Source organism: Mus caroli, unplaced genomic scaffold (genome assembly GCF_978045245.1).
Source record: "Mus caroli unplaced genomic scaffold, Mus_caroli_1 scaffold_11, whole genome shotgun sequence".
Classification (NCBI taxonomy): Eukaryota; Metazoa; Chordata; class Mammalia; order Rodentia; family Muridae; genus Mus; species Mus caroli.
The window spans coordinates 115967303-115982853 of NW_028227266.1; the positions used below are offsets into that span (position 1 = coordinate 115967303).

Consider the following 15551-nt stretch of genomic DNA (forward strand, 5'->3'; position numbering starts at 1 on the left):
AGACTAACATGCCTATTTTTCTCATGCCTTTCAAAACTTGAGGATATTCAGCCTGTGTAGCTTTTTATGGAAAGCTGGCGACACATTTTAAAAAAAGAAAAAGAAACAGAAATAAATAAACCCATGTCTTCTGGCAGGTCTGTTTTGGTTACCTAGCCTCCAGCTAGAAGGGAGGTTGTAATAGGGAGATTAAATCCAAGTTGTGTCCTCTAAGAACAGCCTCCATGATTTTAGTCATTTATAAACCATCTCCAGACACCTCCCAGACTTTCATCTTTTTCCTAAGAATGAGCCCATGGAAGACCTGACCACTGCTTACTGTTTAAAACAACAAACTGTAGATTGTGTTCTTCAAACTCAATTACACGTGAGATTAGTTGACACAGCAAGACCATGAATGGCCATGAGTTCCTGAGGTTTTATAGAATAACCAACATGTAGACAAAATTTAAACTAGCTCTGGGCTGGGGCGATGGCTCCGTGGTTAAGAATAAGGAGGGGCCAGGCGTGGTGGCGCACGCCTTTAATCCCAGCACTCGGGAGGCGGAGGCAGGTGGATTTCTGAGTTCGAGGCCAGCCTGGTCTACAAAGTGAGCTCCAGGACAGCCAGGGCTATACAGAGAAACCCTGTCTCGAAAAAAACCAAAAAAAAAAAAAAAAAAAAAAAAAAAGAATAAGGAGGGGATCCATTCTCCCTACCATCATGGAAATCCACAAACCTCTTTATCACCAGTCCCAGAAGACCTGATGCCCTCTTCTGGTATCTTTGGGTACTGCATGCACAGGGTGAACAGACATGCTGCCCAGATGGTCACACACATATATAAAAAGAAAGCAAAAACACTATTGAAATCAGTTCTGGGTGCTGCGTTTATTTTTTCTTGAAAATACCACAAAATAGATTAAAAGAAATATTAAAATAACAAATGGCTGTGGTTCTGCACTAACATAATTTTCCTTTCTAATGCTGCCCTGGACTTCCTGGGTAATGAACTTGCTGTCCAAGCAAAAGGACCTGAGTTCGAATCCTCAGGACCCACAAGCATGAGTGGTGACCCATCTGTAATTCCGGCACTAGGAACAAAGAGACAACAGATTTCCCAGAGAAAGCTAACAAGCTAGCTGTGTGTGTGTTTAACTGAGAGACCTCACCCCAGTGAATAAAGTAGATCCAATTAAGGTAGATTCCTGACATCAGCTTTGGGCCTCTATAAAGAAACACACATAGGTTGCAGTTACACACACACACTTGCAGGTACAAGTGTTCTCAGACATGAAGCACACACACACACACACACACACACAAATTGCCACAAAGAAACAAACAAAGATATTACAGCCTCCTGGGCAGGAGGGATGGTCAGTGGGTAAAGCGATTGCTATACAAATGAGAAGATCTGAGTTCTGATCCCTGGAACCCACATAAATGTTAACATGCCTCTTAAGAGGCAGAGACGGGAGTGTCTCTGTGACTTGCTGGTCAGCCAGTCTAGCTGAACCAGTGAGCTACAGATTTGGTGAAAGTCCTGTATTAAAAATAAGATAGAGAGCAACCAAGGAAGACATCTAACATTACACAAGTATGCGCACAGCTGTGCACATGCACACACATACATACACATACACACACATACATGCACATGCACACATACATACACATGCACACACATACATACACATGCACACATATACATACACATGTACACACATACATACACATGCACACACATGTATGTCCACAGCACTGACACAAATAAGTCGCTAGAATTTTCTGTGAAGTGTTTATTTTGTGTATGTTTCATTGAGAACACATGTATATTGTGGACATTTTCCTGTCCCCTGTGGCTGCCTAACTTGTTCTGTGGATGCTATTGCTCTTCCAGTCCTCTTACATTTGAAATCTTAAGATTTATTTTTATTCATGTTTATGTATAGCTGTGTATTTGTCTATGTGTGTGCATATGTGTTCAAGTACTGTAATATAAAGTATATGTCGAGCTTTATCTGTATGTAGCATCTGTATGTAGCATCACAACACACTATGTGCAAACCCTTCCTGTCACCATTAGCTCTTCATGCACAGAATTCAGTGGGGCTGAGTGACTGAGCCTAAGCCACATAGTTGGTCTGCTGAGAGACAACTACACCTGAGTGGTAAGACTCCACCGTAGTCATAGAGACAGCTCCCACGTGTTGATACCTCTCCATATATAATATGCTCATTCCAATATTCTTTTTATATTGATTTACCTCCATACCATAAATATTTCTCAGGGTTTTGACAGTGCAATCCTCGCGATTCCAATCTTAATAGCTATATAACAGTTTTATATACCTCAGAAACCAATATTTCTCTGAATACAGAGGAAGAACAGTTAGCCTTGTGCGGCATATACGGTCATAGTTTTGAAAACAGGTTTGGATAAAGTATTTGAGAAAATCTTTTGTGTGTCACAATAGTATCAACATTATGCCCTTCACTGCTTTTTTTCCACAAAGCCTTTGTAGAAGGCTTTGCCCATTGAACACATCGCTAAGAGGGATGGATGGGCACATTCACGTTAACCAGCATAGATGGTATACATGCTACATCTGCTGCCTAAGTGCACCTAAACTATCATTGTCAATCGCTGACATCTTCCTGTTCCTTGTGGCTGTCTAACTTGTTCTGTGGACACTATTCCTCTTACAGTCCTCCTAATCAACATTATTATTTATTACTATGTGATTGTAATAATCCATATTAAAATTAATTCTTATTTATGTTTATATGTGTGTATGCATTTTCCTCTGTGTGTGCATGTGTGTGCAAGTGTCCACAGAAGGTAGAAGAGGGCATCAGATCCCCTGGGGCTGGAGTTACAGGGTGTGGTGCTGGCTCCTCAGCAGGAATACCAAGTGCTCTCAGTCACTGAGCCAACTCCTCAGCCTTTCCAGATTGAGATCTGCTTGCTGGCTTGCTGGCTTGCTTGCTTGCTTGTTTTTGCTTTTCCACAACATTCCTCCTTCCACAGGACGAGCAAGTTAAGTCTTCATATCACCCACACCGAGACTCTACAACTTAGATTCTTCTATTATCAGATGGTACAAAAGCCTCCCTTCTCTACCCTGGATCTCTGGTATTAATCTCATTATTTCTCCACATGACTTCCCAAATGAGGTTCTTTTTCTGGTCTTTCCCTGTTTCCCTTTTGGAGGACTCTAATATCCTTCTTCATTCCTCAGTGACTGGCTAATCAAGCCCCTGCACCTTGGCCAGCTCATATGTAGTCCCTTCTTCTTCTTCAGCATTTTCCATGGCCACCATAAGCAGTTATCAGCATTTTTTCTCAAGTACAATTGTTTATCCTATTTGTATCTGCTGGTAAAAACTTCTGAAATCTCTCACAGCCACCCCCATCCTACTAGGGTGTTAGGAAGCAGGGTGACACCTTTCTCATTTCCTCCCCTAGAACTATAGGTTGATAGCATATGGGTGGATGGATAGATACATGATAAACAGACAGACAGATAGATGATAGATAGATAGATAGATAGATAGATAGATAGATAGATAGATAGATAGATAGACAGACAGACAGATAGGCACACATTCTCTACTTCTTAGTCAGTAATTCAGCTCCGCTCATTCTTCCCCTAAAACATCTTTTCTGAAATACACAGAAATCAAAGTATGATTGCCACAAACAACTACTAATAAGAGGCCCATGTTGTATACAGGATACACTTTTATTTTTCTTTTATTTAACATTATTATTTCTATTTTATGTGTTTATGGATTTTGCCTGTGTGTGTGTGTGTGTGTGTGTGTGTGTGTGTGTGTGTGCATCCAATGCTCACGGAAGCCAGAAGAGGGCATGGGATACTTTGGGGCTGGAGTTACAGTTGTGAGATACCATGTTGGTTCTGGAAACTGAATTCAGGTTCTCACAAGTGCTCACAATCACTAAGATCCAACAGATACAATTTTTAAAAGCTCCAAAGCTCTGTGTCTCTTTTCATTGACCACAGCAATGTTTCCTGGATAATTGTAAATAACTTTACATAATAACTGTAATTATTTACAATGTAAATTGTAAAATGTCCCTGAGCATCTAGATTTCCTGGCCATCCCTTGCTTTCTGAATTTTATAATTTTCATTCCTAAGAAGGAAACATTCTCCTCCAGTGTTCTGCAGCTCCTTCTGGGATCTCCTCGCCACACTGACAGTGACGGTCATAACGGTCCCCCTGAAGATGTTGGGGTTTGCTTTTCCGTGTGCATGTGAAAGCCAGAGATGTGTGCCCTGGGCACCTCCCTTGGTTTCCCCACCTTTGCTGAGGGAGGCTCTATATGAACCCAGACCTCATAGATTCAGCTAGCCTAGCTAGCGAACATGGTTGAAACCCACCCCCCTCTGCCTTCCAGGTGCTGGAACTGCGGGCAAGCGTCTACGCTTGCTTATCTTGGGGTGTGTTTGTTTTCAACCGTAAATTGAAGTATTTAGAGACAGAACTTACAAGCTGATGTTCTCTGTCTTGTTCCTGTTTAGTCTGAGTTGGTCAAAGACAAGCAACACTTTTCTTTGAAAAGCTACTGAAATGAATCTGACTACCATTACCCGGAAGGTCAGGGTACATTTAGGAGGACATGAATGTCCTTTGCTAACACTGGCACATGCTCTTTTTGCCTTGCCCACAGTGCTTGATTTCAGTATTACAATGCATACTGGATTAAGGGCAAGAAATAATGTATGTGACAAGAAGCATTCTAATTTCCCAGTCAGAAACAAGTCATGTAGCAGTGACCGTATAGATTATGCAAATAATTTAATGTAACCTTTAAACATTGCGTGAGATTCAAGACATGAAGAAACGCAAGCCACAGACATTGTCAAATGATTCTGGAATATTTCCAGCAGGGAGTGAAAAAGCCTAACTTAATAATACCCTGAAATCTTGTGAGATATTTATAGCCAAAGCATAGATCCAATTGGCCCATCATTAAATTCGTTCCTGTCAACAAATGTTGCAAGAGCTCTGAAGAACAGAGAAATTAAAGCATGATTTGCCTGAGACCATTTCCCCCCCCCAGTGCACCTCATCTTTATATAGGAAATCAATTTATATCATTGATAATAGCATTCGAATTAGACCAACCCGAAGTTGTTAGAAGGTAATTTAGTTTTCTGTTGAAGCAATTTGATACTTGTCCTGATTTGTGATTTTCATCTTGTTTGTTAATGAAAAAAAAAAATTAATGAGCAACGTTACCAGGAATGCAACCCCTCAAAGCACTGACAACGTCCCACGGGTTTGCCATGCCCTGCACACCACGGTCCCGTGCTGCTGGAGGCACCATCGACTGAAGGGTGGGGAGAAATTCACACCTACCTTTGCACTGATTCGTAGTCTTGTCAAGAATTGCCTTTGTGGATACGATTTTTCCATACCTGGGAGAGAGAGAGAGAGAGAGAGAGAGAGAGAGAGAGAGAGAGAGAGAGAGAGAGAGAGAGAGAACACAAAGCTCTGTGTTATTGCGACCCAGTGAAGACACTCACATGACTTTCATGAACATTGGGGCACACACTACTTAGCACAGGTGCAACTGGGAGGGTGAGCTCCACTCTCACACCAGGCTACTATTGTACCCGCTATTCTTGATACCCTGGGACTCTGCTTCTGTGGGTGAGCACTGGGCTGGGCCTAGAGGCGTATGCCCATCAGGGTGGCACAGGTATCCATAGAGGGAAGCAACATGCAGAGCCAGCTGTGTACCTCCACAGTAAGGCATGCTGCTAGGCTGGGGCCTGTGACCAATTCTCACTCAGACCTCTGCTGTTGTCCTGAACATTTTAGTCCAGCTCCTCACAGCCACCACATCTCCTTCTGTAAAATTGAGAAGTTTCAGGCTGGGGAGTTAGCTCAGTTGAGAGAGTGCCTGGCTGGCATGAACCCTGCTCCAGATTCAGTCCCCAGCAACCCATTTACCAGATATATTGTTATGCTTCTGCAGTCACAGCAGGCAAGAGGTGGGGGCAGGAGGATCAAGAGTTCATGGTGATCCTTGGCCACATGGGGAATTCAAAGTCAGCCTGGAATACATGAGACTCAGTTGCAAAATAATAATAATAGTAATAATAATAATAATAATAATAATAATAATAATAATAATTTATATAACAATTATTATATAATAAAATTATTATTGTTATTATTATTTAGTCCCTGAGGATCCTACATCCTCTCTGACCTCAACCAGCACCAGGAGCACATGTGGTGCACAGAAATGCAGGTAGGCCAAACATTTGTATACACAGAATAAGAAAATGAATAAACTTAATGAATAAATAACAAATGGGCTTCCCGTGAGCAGAGGACGATTGCTGAGAGGAACACTGTCCCCCTTGCAGGGTTGTTCTGAAGGCTGATGGCTTTGCCTGCAGTGCTGGGGGCAGCATGAGAGGCAGGGTAGCTGCCTCTACATCTGGCTTTTCCTCATACCGCTCTCTCTGATCACCTCCCTCAGAGGACCAGTCCCTGAAAATTTCAGTTCTCAAAATCTTCCACTAGGAGACAGATGTGGCCAGTAAGGTAATAGTCTTTGGCTGACAGGCACAAAGTCCTGGGTTCAATCCCCAGAGCTGCATAAACTAGAAGTGGTGGTGCATGTCTGTCATGCCAAGTGTTGGCGGGGGAATCACAAGTTCGAGATATCCTTAGCTATGTAAGAAATCTGAGGACATCCTGAGACATCCTTAGCTCTGTAAGAAATCCAAGGCTTTCCTGAGACATCCTTAGCTCTGTAAGAAATCCAAGGCTATCCTGGGCATGCTGGGATACCATTCTACCATTGCCTTCATTTTCTTTTTACTTTCTTCAAAACACTTTTTTCATATAGTATATGGTGATCATATTCTTTCCCCTCCACTATATTTCCAGGCTGGTCCAGAACTAAACATATTCTTGCCTCTGTTTCCCTAGCACTAGGTTTGCGGGCATCAATATACATTTCCTGTTCACATTCTAGTTCATCCTCAAGTTTTCTGTCTGGGGAAAATTTGGGGAACACAAAGGTCCTTATGTTCACATAGGGCAGTAGGAGAATGAGGACTGTTGAACAAGCAGAGTTGTCTCCTTCAAAGGAAGAGAGAGGTCTACAACTCATCCTCCCTGATGGTGGCTAATAACTAGGTAATTTCATGTTGTTTATTGGGTCTGGTCATACCAAGCTCTCACAAGCAGGATCAAAGATACTTAATAATCTACATGGCCATTAAAAGGTATAGCCAAACACCCCCTCCCCCTCGTTGCTCCCCAAACTCCTACAACCATGACTGGAGATGGTGCATGGTTGAGATGACCTCTACACTCTCTGTATGACCCAGACTACACCAGATCCTCCCCTGAGCCCTTCGGGTAACACACATCTTTAGGACTCATCTTCATGGAAGAAGTTGCATGAACTCAGAGAAAAAGTTGTATATAGTTATACCTCACTGTGTTACACCAGGAAGTTTACAAATTGGACCATACTTAAGTATGCCTAAAATAAACTGCCCATATCAGACTTCAGAAGTTTGAACCAATGCCAGCTATTGAGCCTGTTGAACCAGATTTCCTTCTTGCCTCGTTTGGATTATTACTCTGCCGGCCATGGTGTTTGCAGAGACCCCCCACAGAAAATAGCCAGAAAAATATGCTATCATACTTCAGTACTACCCTTAGAGGAGAAAGTTCCACAGGTCATATCAGGTAACCAGATGGATGCTCACTAGGTATAGTGGCTCAGAAAAATGGGTGCTTTAAAAAAAACAAAAAGTTGGTGTGACTATCTTCAAGAGTGTTCTGGTGTGAACTGTGAGTTGGAAATTGATGAATGTGGATCCCAGCCGTGTCTATGTGGTACCACGTGACAGGATGTTCTTGGGGCTTATTTCTGTGACTGTGCACCAGGATTCCTTGGAGACCACCGTGAACTCAACTTGATGAATGTGCCAATCAGCCACGTCTCCATGGAGATCTACGCGTGGGTGGAAGAAACAAACTACCACTGTGACTAAACAGGTAGTGGATCTACAGGAACATACTGTGAGACCTTGGTGCCTCTTTGTCGGTCAAAGCCTTGCCACAAAGATGCAACACGTGAAGACACTGTTGACAGCTATATTTGTCACTGCTGGCCTGGATCCTCGGTACCTTGTGTGAGACGGACATAAGTGAGTGCTGTAGCAACCTCTGACACTTGTGTGTGTGTGTTGGGGGTGGGGGAGGGTTGTGTGCCAAGATGTCCTCAGTAGACCCATGTGGACACACTGCTGGCCTGCCTTCCTCCTTCAACTACCTTGGAACCTCAAGGTATGCTTGAATCTGTCAGCCTGGGTTCACAGACAAGACTTAGCATAACTATCCTCTGAGAAACTCCACCCAGCAGCTGATTGAAACAGATGCAGAGGCCCACAGCCAAACATTTGACAGAGCTCAGGAAGTCTTGTGGAAGAGCTGGGGGAAGAACTGAAGAACCCAGAGGGGATAGGGATTCCACAGGAAGACCAACAGGCTCAACTAACATGGACCTTTAGGGTCTCCCAGAGACTAAACCACCAATAGAAGGACATGCAAGGGCTGGATCTAGCCCCCCTCCCCTTCACATATGTAATACATGTGCAGCTTAGTCTTCATGCAGATACCCCAACAACTGGAGTGGAGACTTACTTTGACTCTATTGCCTGCCTGTGGATCCTGATCTCCTAGCTGGGTTGTGTTGCCTGGTCTCAGTGAGAAAGGATATACACCTAGTCCAACAGTGACTAAAGGGGCCAGGGTGGGCTGACTCTCCCCAGCAGGGACCACCAGCTTTTCAGAGGTAAAGGGGGGGGATGGAGGAAAGGCTATGTGAGGGGGACTGGAAGGAGGGCTGCAATCAGGATGTAACATGAATAAACAAAGTTATTTAATGGTAAAATGTTTGTAATGAGAGAAAAGAGGAGAGAAAGAAGGAAACATGGAGAGGCAAAAATGTCGTTATTCTGTTGAAAAGTGACACTAACACAGTATTCAAGAGATTAAAGGAAGGAGGGAGAGAGAAATGGAGGGAGGAAAGGAGTAAAGAAGGAGGAGGAGGAGGAGGAGAGGAGGAGGAGGAAGACGAGGAGACAGTCAGACACAGAGTTCAAAACATAAAACTAATGCACAACAGGTATAGAATCCTTAAGATAAAACTTCTGGGGGGCTGGTGAGATGACTCAGTGGGTAAGAGCACCACCGACTGCTCTTCCAAAGGTCCTGAGTTCAAATCCCAGCAACCACATGGTGGCTCACAACCATCTGTAACAAAAATCTGATGCCCTCTTCTGGAGTGTCTGAAGACAGCTACAGTGTACTTACATATAATAAATAAATAAATAAATAAATAAATAAATAAACAAACAAACAAATCTTTAAAAACAAAAAAACAAAAAAAATCTTCTGAACTGTATTTAAAGTTTTTTTTTAAAAATCTGATTCTCTGTCTCTATTTTTATTTTGCATCTTTATTTTTATTTTATGAATGTTTTATCTGTATATATGCCTCTTCTCCACATGTGTGCACGCTCCAGGTGGTGGTCAGAAGAGGGCATCAGATAGCCTGGAATGGGTGGCTGTGAGCCACTGAATGGGGTCCTCTGTCAGAAGTGCTCTTAGCCACTGAGCTGTCGCTCTAGCCCCACTTCATTGGTTTCTAAAGCTAGTCCTGCAGTATTCTTTTTCCATAAGTACCTTCAAAGTTGAAACTTAGTGAAGACACGATTAGAAATGAGCGCATCTCACACTGAATCCCAGCCAACAACAGTGCTCCGAGACTATGCTGTCCTACTGTGCTGAAACAACCCAGATGAGTGTCTCACTCAGTCAGTGCTATATGTGAAAAACTATAGTACTGCTTTATAGTGAGAAAAAAAATAGTGGATGCACTCCTGCAAAAAGCAGGATAAAAAATTAAAGCATTAATTATTTTGTTAAGTAAATAAAATGAAGAGAATAACTTTATTTTCCAAAATTGATGATATAACTGTAAATCCATCTCTTTGTCTCTCTCTGTCTCTCTCTGTCTCTGTCTCTCTCTGTGTGTGTATGTCTTTGTTTCTTTCTGTGTCTGTCTCTCTGTGACTCTGTTTCTCTCTGATATTCTTGCTGTCTCTAAAAAAGATACAAACCACACTTGTTCTAAACTACCCCCATCCATCCTAGTGGTTATACATCCCAGGCTCAGCTTTCCAGTGCAGCAGAAGCCAGAAAACACAGAACATGGGTGCTTCCCAAGTCACACTCACAAGCACGTTCATACACATGCACATACACATACACGCGCGCGCGTGCACACACACACACACACACACACACACACACACACAGACACTTATCAGAGTTGCAGGAACTTCATTCCTGGGTTCAGAGATAATGTATTACATTAACAACTATGTCACAAAGTTTGCTTTGAAACAACAGAGATGGTATTTAACGGTTGCTGGTCACAGTTCACACCTGATTGCTCATGGTGACAAACAGGTGCTTTCTGCATAACAGGCATGGGATTCTCCACAGAGTCAACAACTGTTATACGTAATAAATTCGAGGCTAGTTTTAATTTCTCCTTTTTTGCCTACATCAAGGACAGAGTAGAAGGCTGTCTTGTGCCTGGGGCAAGCACTCTACCTGTAGACTAATCCCTCGGTTTCTATGCTATTTAAAGGCCCAAACCACTTACACACACACACACACACACACGTAGTTAGATTAAAAAAAACTATATATTTTTATATGCTTTAAGCTCAAGGCTAGCTGTGACCATATATAACCATGCCTCCTCTTTTTAAGGTTTAGATCAAGATTTAAGTCTTTGTAAAGATTTTCTTCAGCTCTGTCACCCATGAGTGGAAGACAAAATCTGGCCTTAGAAAATGTGACCGTGTCACTAAATAATGCCTGAAAATGGACAGCCAAGGGGGTCCCATGAGCTTGCTAGGACCTGGAGTGCCAGATAAATCCAATTCCCTTTGCCATCCCTTCATTTCCTACAGCAAGAAGAGATAAAATACTCTCCACAGCCGACTCCTGCAGGGGCTTGAAATGCTTGGTGGAAATAAATAAATTGAGTAAGAGAACTTCTATTGTAAGCCTTTCCATGTGGGCTTTCCCCAGCCTGCATGGACGGGCCCTTAACAGCCCTGGCAGGACACTCTTGGAAACCAACATGCACTACTCCATGTTGTGTGTACATGTCCACCGACTACCCAATGTGGTCACAGAGTCCCCAGTTCAACCAGGGTTCAAACACCTTCCTTATGTTCAGAATGCTCTTTAAAATGGTAACTAACAAGGATGGAGAGATGGCTGGAATAGTTAGCATATGTTTGGTCTAGAGAATGGCGGTATTAGGAGGTCTGACCTTATTGGAGTAGGTGTGGCCTTGTTGAAGTAGGCGTGTCACTATGGGGGTGGGCTTTAAGACACTTGTCCTAGCTTCCTGGAAACCAGTCTTCTCCTGTTCTCCTTCAGAACCAGATGTAGAACTTTCAGCTCCTCCTGTACCATGCCTGCCTGGATGTTTCCATACCCCACCTTGATGATAACCGACTGAATCTCTAAACTTGTAAGCCAGCCCCAATTTAATCCAATTAAAACCAATGAAGTTTTGCCTTGGTCATGGTGTCTGTTCACAGCATTAAAACCATAACTAAGACAACAAGCAGTAGTGAAGAATATATACTGGTCTTGCAGAGAATTCTACCTTCCTTTTCAGCTGCTATGTTGAGTAACTCAAACTGTCCTGTAACTCTAGCTCCCCAGAGAGCCTACACCTCTGTCCTCTTGGGGCGCCTGCTCTCATGTGCACAAAACCACACAGAGACACACATATCCATAATTCAAATTAAATTCCTATGTTGGTGATCATCTTTTTAAACTCCTTGCACACTAGCTTCTCAATACACATTTTACATGTAATTTGTAAAAGGAAGAGCCAGTACTCTCTGGCATTTATCCTTTGTCTTACAGTGCAGCAACATCAAACTGTTTTGTTGACATAGTTCATTGTTTCATACACAAGCCTAATTTAAACTCAAGGCTTCTTTTATTTGCCAAAGTTGAAAGGAAAATAACCGCTATGATGGGTTTGCTCTTCATACATTATTAAGACATCAAATTGGTAGGATATTTCTACAGAGAATTTATTTTTGAATCCTTCACCACATCACCCACTGTGTATATTAATTCAAAAAAAATGCAGGCGGAGACTAAAGATAGAGTCTCTGCCATCAATTAACTCTCAGCTAAGTCATTTTTCACATGCCTTCTGTATGGATACCAGACGCAGAGAAGGTATCACATTCATTTAATGGATGAAACACTATCCATTTAGCAAATGTGATTTTCCCCCTACTTCTTGGGTGGCTCATTCATTTCCTTTTTGGCATTTAGGGGCGCTAATGGAATGTGTTTGTAGGTGGAGTGACCCGCTTGGATTGAGATAGGGATCAGCCCATGATAAACTACCCCAGCCACAGTTCATACACACATCCACAAAAATTTATATTTGGGGAGATGGAGACTTGGCTAAGTGGCTTAGAGCACTTGCTGATCTTACAGAGCCACACGTTGTCTCATACTGGCCTATATACTCCAGTTGCAGGGGGTTCTTTCTGCTTCCTTGGAGACCTACATACCCATGGCATAAATAAATTTATGCAGATATACATACACATAAAATAAATAACAAAGTGTTAACGTTAAAATTCATATTTTGAACAGTTAACTACTTTGAGCCACACAGGATGGCCAAGGGCATATGTAATTGTGATGGGTGAGAATAAGTATATTCCTTTCCAAATGAATCTGCTGGCATCTTCATCCCCAGACTCTCAGGAAGCCACAGTAGTGGGAGACAGAGCCTTTCTTAGAGACTGCTAAGGTAGAAAAGAAGCCATGCGAGCAGACCTTGGTACAGTATGATCGAGGCAGGCACAGAGGAAAGACATGAGAAGATGCATGGAACCATACAGCTATCTACAAACTACAGAGATCCCATGGTAGAGACAGGCATGCGCACAGCTTGGTTTCAGCACACAGAACTGAGAACAAATATGTTTTTGTTCAGCCATCTCGTGTAGTATTTCACTATGGCAACAGCAACACACTCACATAATAAATACCTCGGCCCCTGGGGCTGCTGGCTTTGGGGTAAGGGAAGGGACCCGAGGGAACTTGGTGGACAGAATTCCTCTTTTAAATACTCCCTATAAGAAACATGTAAGAGAACATCTAGAAGTGGGAACTGAAGCAAAGTTTTTGGAGAAGGAAGTATTTGAAACCGGGTGATACTTTGACAATCAGAAATGCTATTAATAGCCTGGCATGGTGGCACATGCCTTTAATCCCAGCACTTGGGAGGCAGAGGCAGGCGAATTTCTGAGTTCAAGGCCAACTGGGTCTACAGAGTGGGTTCCAGGACAGCCAGGGCTATACAGAGAAACCCTGTCTTGAAAAACCAAAAAAAAAATGCTATTAATTTTTTAATTTATTATTTATATTATAATATATTTATATATAATTTCATTTATATAAATTATTTTAAATAAAATACTCTACAAATATACTGTATATAATTATATAATAAATATAATATGTATAAAATATTATATAAATATTTTTACTTACGGTGTACACATGATTACACGTGTGCATGAGTGTGTGTGTGTGTGTTTGTGGTGTGCATAGTGTGCTTGCATGAGTGCACTATGGTTTGCGTGCAGAGGCCAGAGGACAATGTGAGGGGATCAGCTTTCTCCTTCCACCCTGAGGGACCAAGAGATCAAACCGAAGTCTTCGGCTTGACAGCAAGCACCTTTACCCACCAGTCCCTCTCACTAGTTCAGAGATGATTTTATATATCTTAGACATAAGAGAAACAAAGGCAAAACACACTTCTCTTCTGAACAAGTATGCTACGGTCAAAGTATCCACCGCGCTAATAGTAGGTATGTACCATTACAGTACTATAGTTCTGTACTTCAAATTTGACCCACTTTAAAGAACATCAACAAACTAGTCCTCAAACTTTAATGCCTGCCTAAGTGCCACAGAGGACTAGCTAGCACTGATGGGTAGACTGGCCCATGAGGGAAGTCCTCTTTCAGTAGATATGGCATAACACTGTAGAGTTTATATCTCTTATAAGGTCCCTGGGGGTCTTCTGCTGTCATTGTCCTCTTGAGGACCACCACTCCAGAAACGAACCAACTCCAGAACAGTTCCCAGTTCCAGCCCTCAGGACTCAGGATGAGGTAGACACCTACAGGTAGCAAGGGTGTCCACAGCACACACGACCATGAGCTGCTGAGGACCAAGACCCTGACATCATGCTCACTGACAGTACATTGTACTGACAGTGGTCTGAATCCCACTATGCACCATGCCTGGGCTTCAATAAGGGGTCTACATTGACTCTACAGGAGAAAGAGATCAAATGATCAAAGGGAATGCAGATGGAATCTGATGAAGGGATACAGGATCCCCAAACTAGCAGTCTTCTAGAGAGACGTTCTAGCTGAGCGAGCTTCTGGCTGGCACTACATCAGCACCAGGCCCCTGTGGTGGAGCAGATGGTTATGTGCTAGAGAGCAACGAGCGAGCATTCTGTCTGAGGAAGATCAAAGCCCAGAGGGGCAAATATGTCACCATCTACCGCTCATCTAGAAAGTTTTCACTGTCCCATGTTTTAAACGGAAAACCTGTTCTTTTGTCTCAAGAATAGAATGTGTTGAAAGACAGGGAGTGACCTTTCGTGTGATGGTGCGTGTGTGTTTGCGCGGGCACAATTGTGTATGCATGAGTACCTCTGCACAAGGTCAAAGGTCAGCTTGCAGTCATTTCTCATGTACCATCCATGTTTTTGAATGTGGCAGGCTCTCTCACTTGTCCGGTGGCCAGTGAACCCTGGGATGCTCATCTCCACCTCTGTTCCCCAGCCTGGGAATATAAGTGTGTGCAAGGCCCCGCTGTTTCTATGTGAGTTTGGGGGATTAAGTTCAGGTCCTTGTCCTTGCAAGCAAGCGCTTTACCATCTGAGCAAAATGACCCAGTCTCTCTTTTTTCAGTTCTCACGCTCAGTTATTAATCATTCGGCTAATGCAATGACAGCTTACACCACAGGTTCAGCTGCTCTGACATTCCTTCACAACTGATCTTAAGAAGAAAGAGAAGGAAACACAGGCGCCCTCTAGGTCACACTCTTCCTTCACCTACAATGAGAGGGGACGGTTAAAAGTTTGGCTGAGTTAGGATGCTGTGCAGAGAGAAAGCTGGTGAAAATTATTAATTATTAACTATGCAATGTTCCCACCAGTCCTATAATCAGAAGCAGGCATGAACCTGAAACAGCCATCATCACCCCAAAGTGGACGTTTTCTGTTTATTTTTCATTTAATTTTGTTGTGGATGGACCATCTAGAGACTGCCATATCCGGGGATCCATCCCATAATCAGCTTCCAAACGCTGACACCATTGCATACACTAGCAAGATTTTGCTGAAAGG

General features: G+C 42.8%; 1 protein-coding gene across 10 annotated transcripts in view; it reads right to left on the bottom strand.

Annotated features, from left to right (window-relative positions):
• The window catches only part of Rbms3 (RNA binding motif single stranded interacting protein 3), a 1312983-nt gene that overhangs the window by 467298 nt on the left and 830134 nt on the right, over positions 1 to 15551 (bottom strand). For all 10 annotated transcript variants that reach the window (XM_085828159.1, XM_085828156.1, XM_085828158.1 and 7 more), the window contains one exon: positions 5374 to 5432. In XM_085828159.1, the coding sequence (XP_085684285.1) occupies positions 5374 to 5432 (59 nt within the window). The remainder of the gene's footprint in view (positions 1 to 5373; positions 5433 to 15551) is intronic.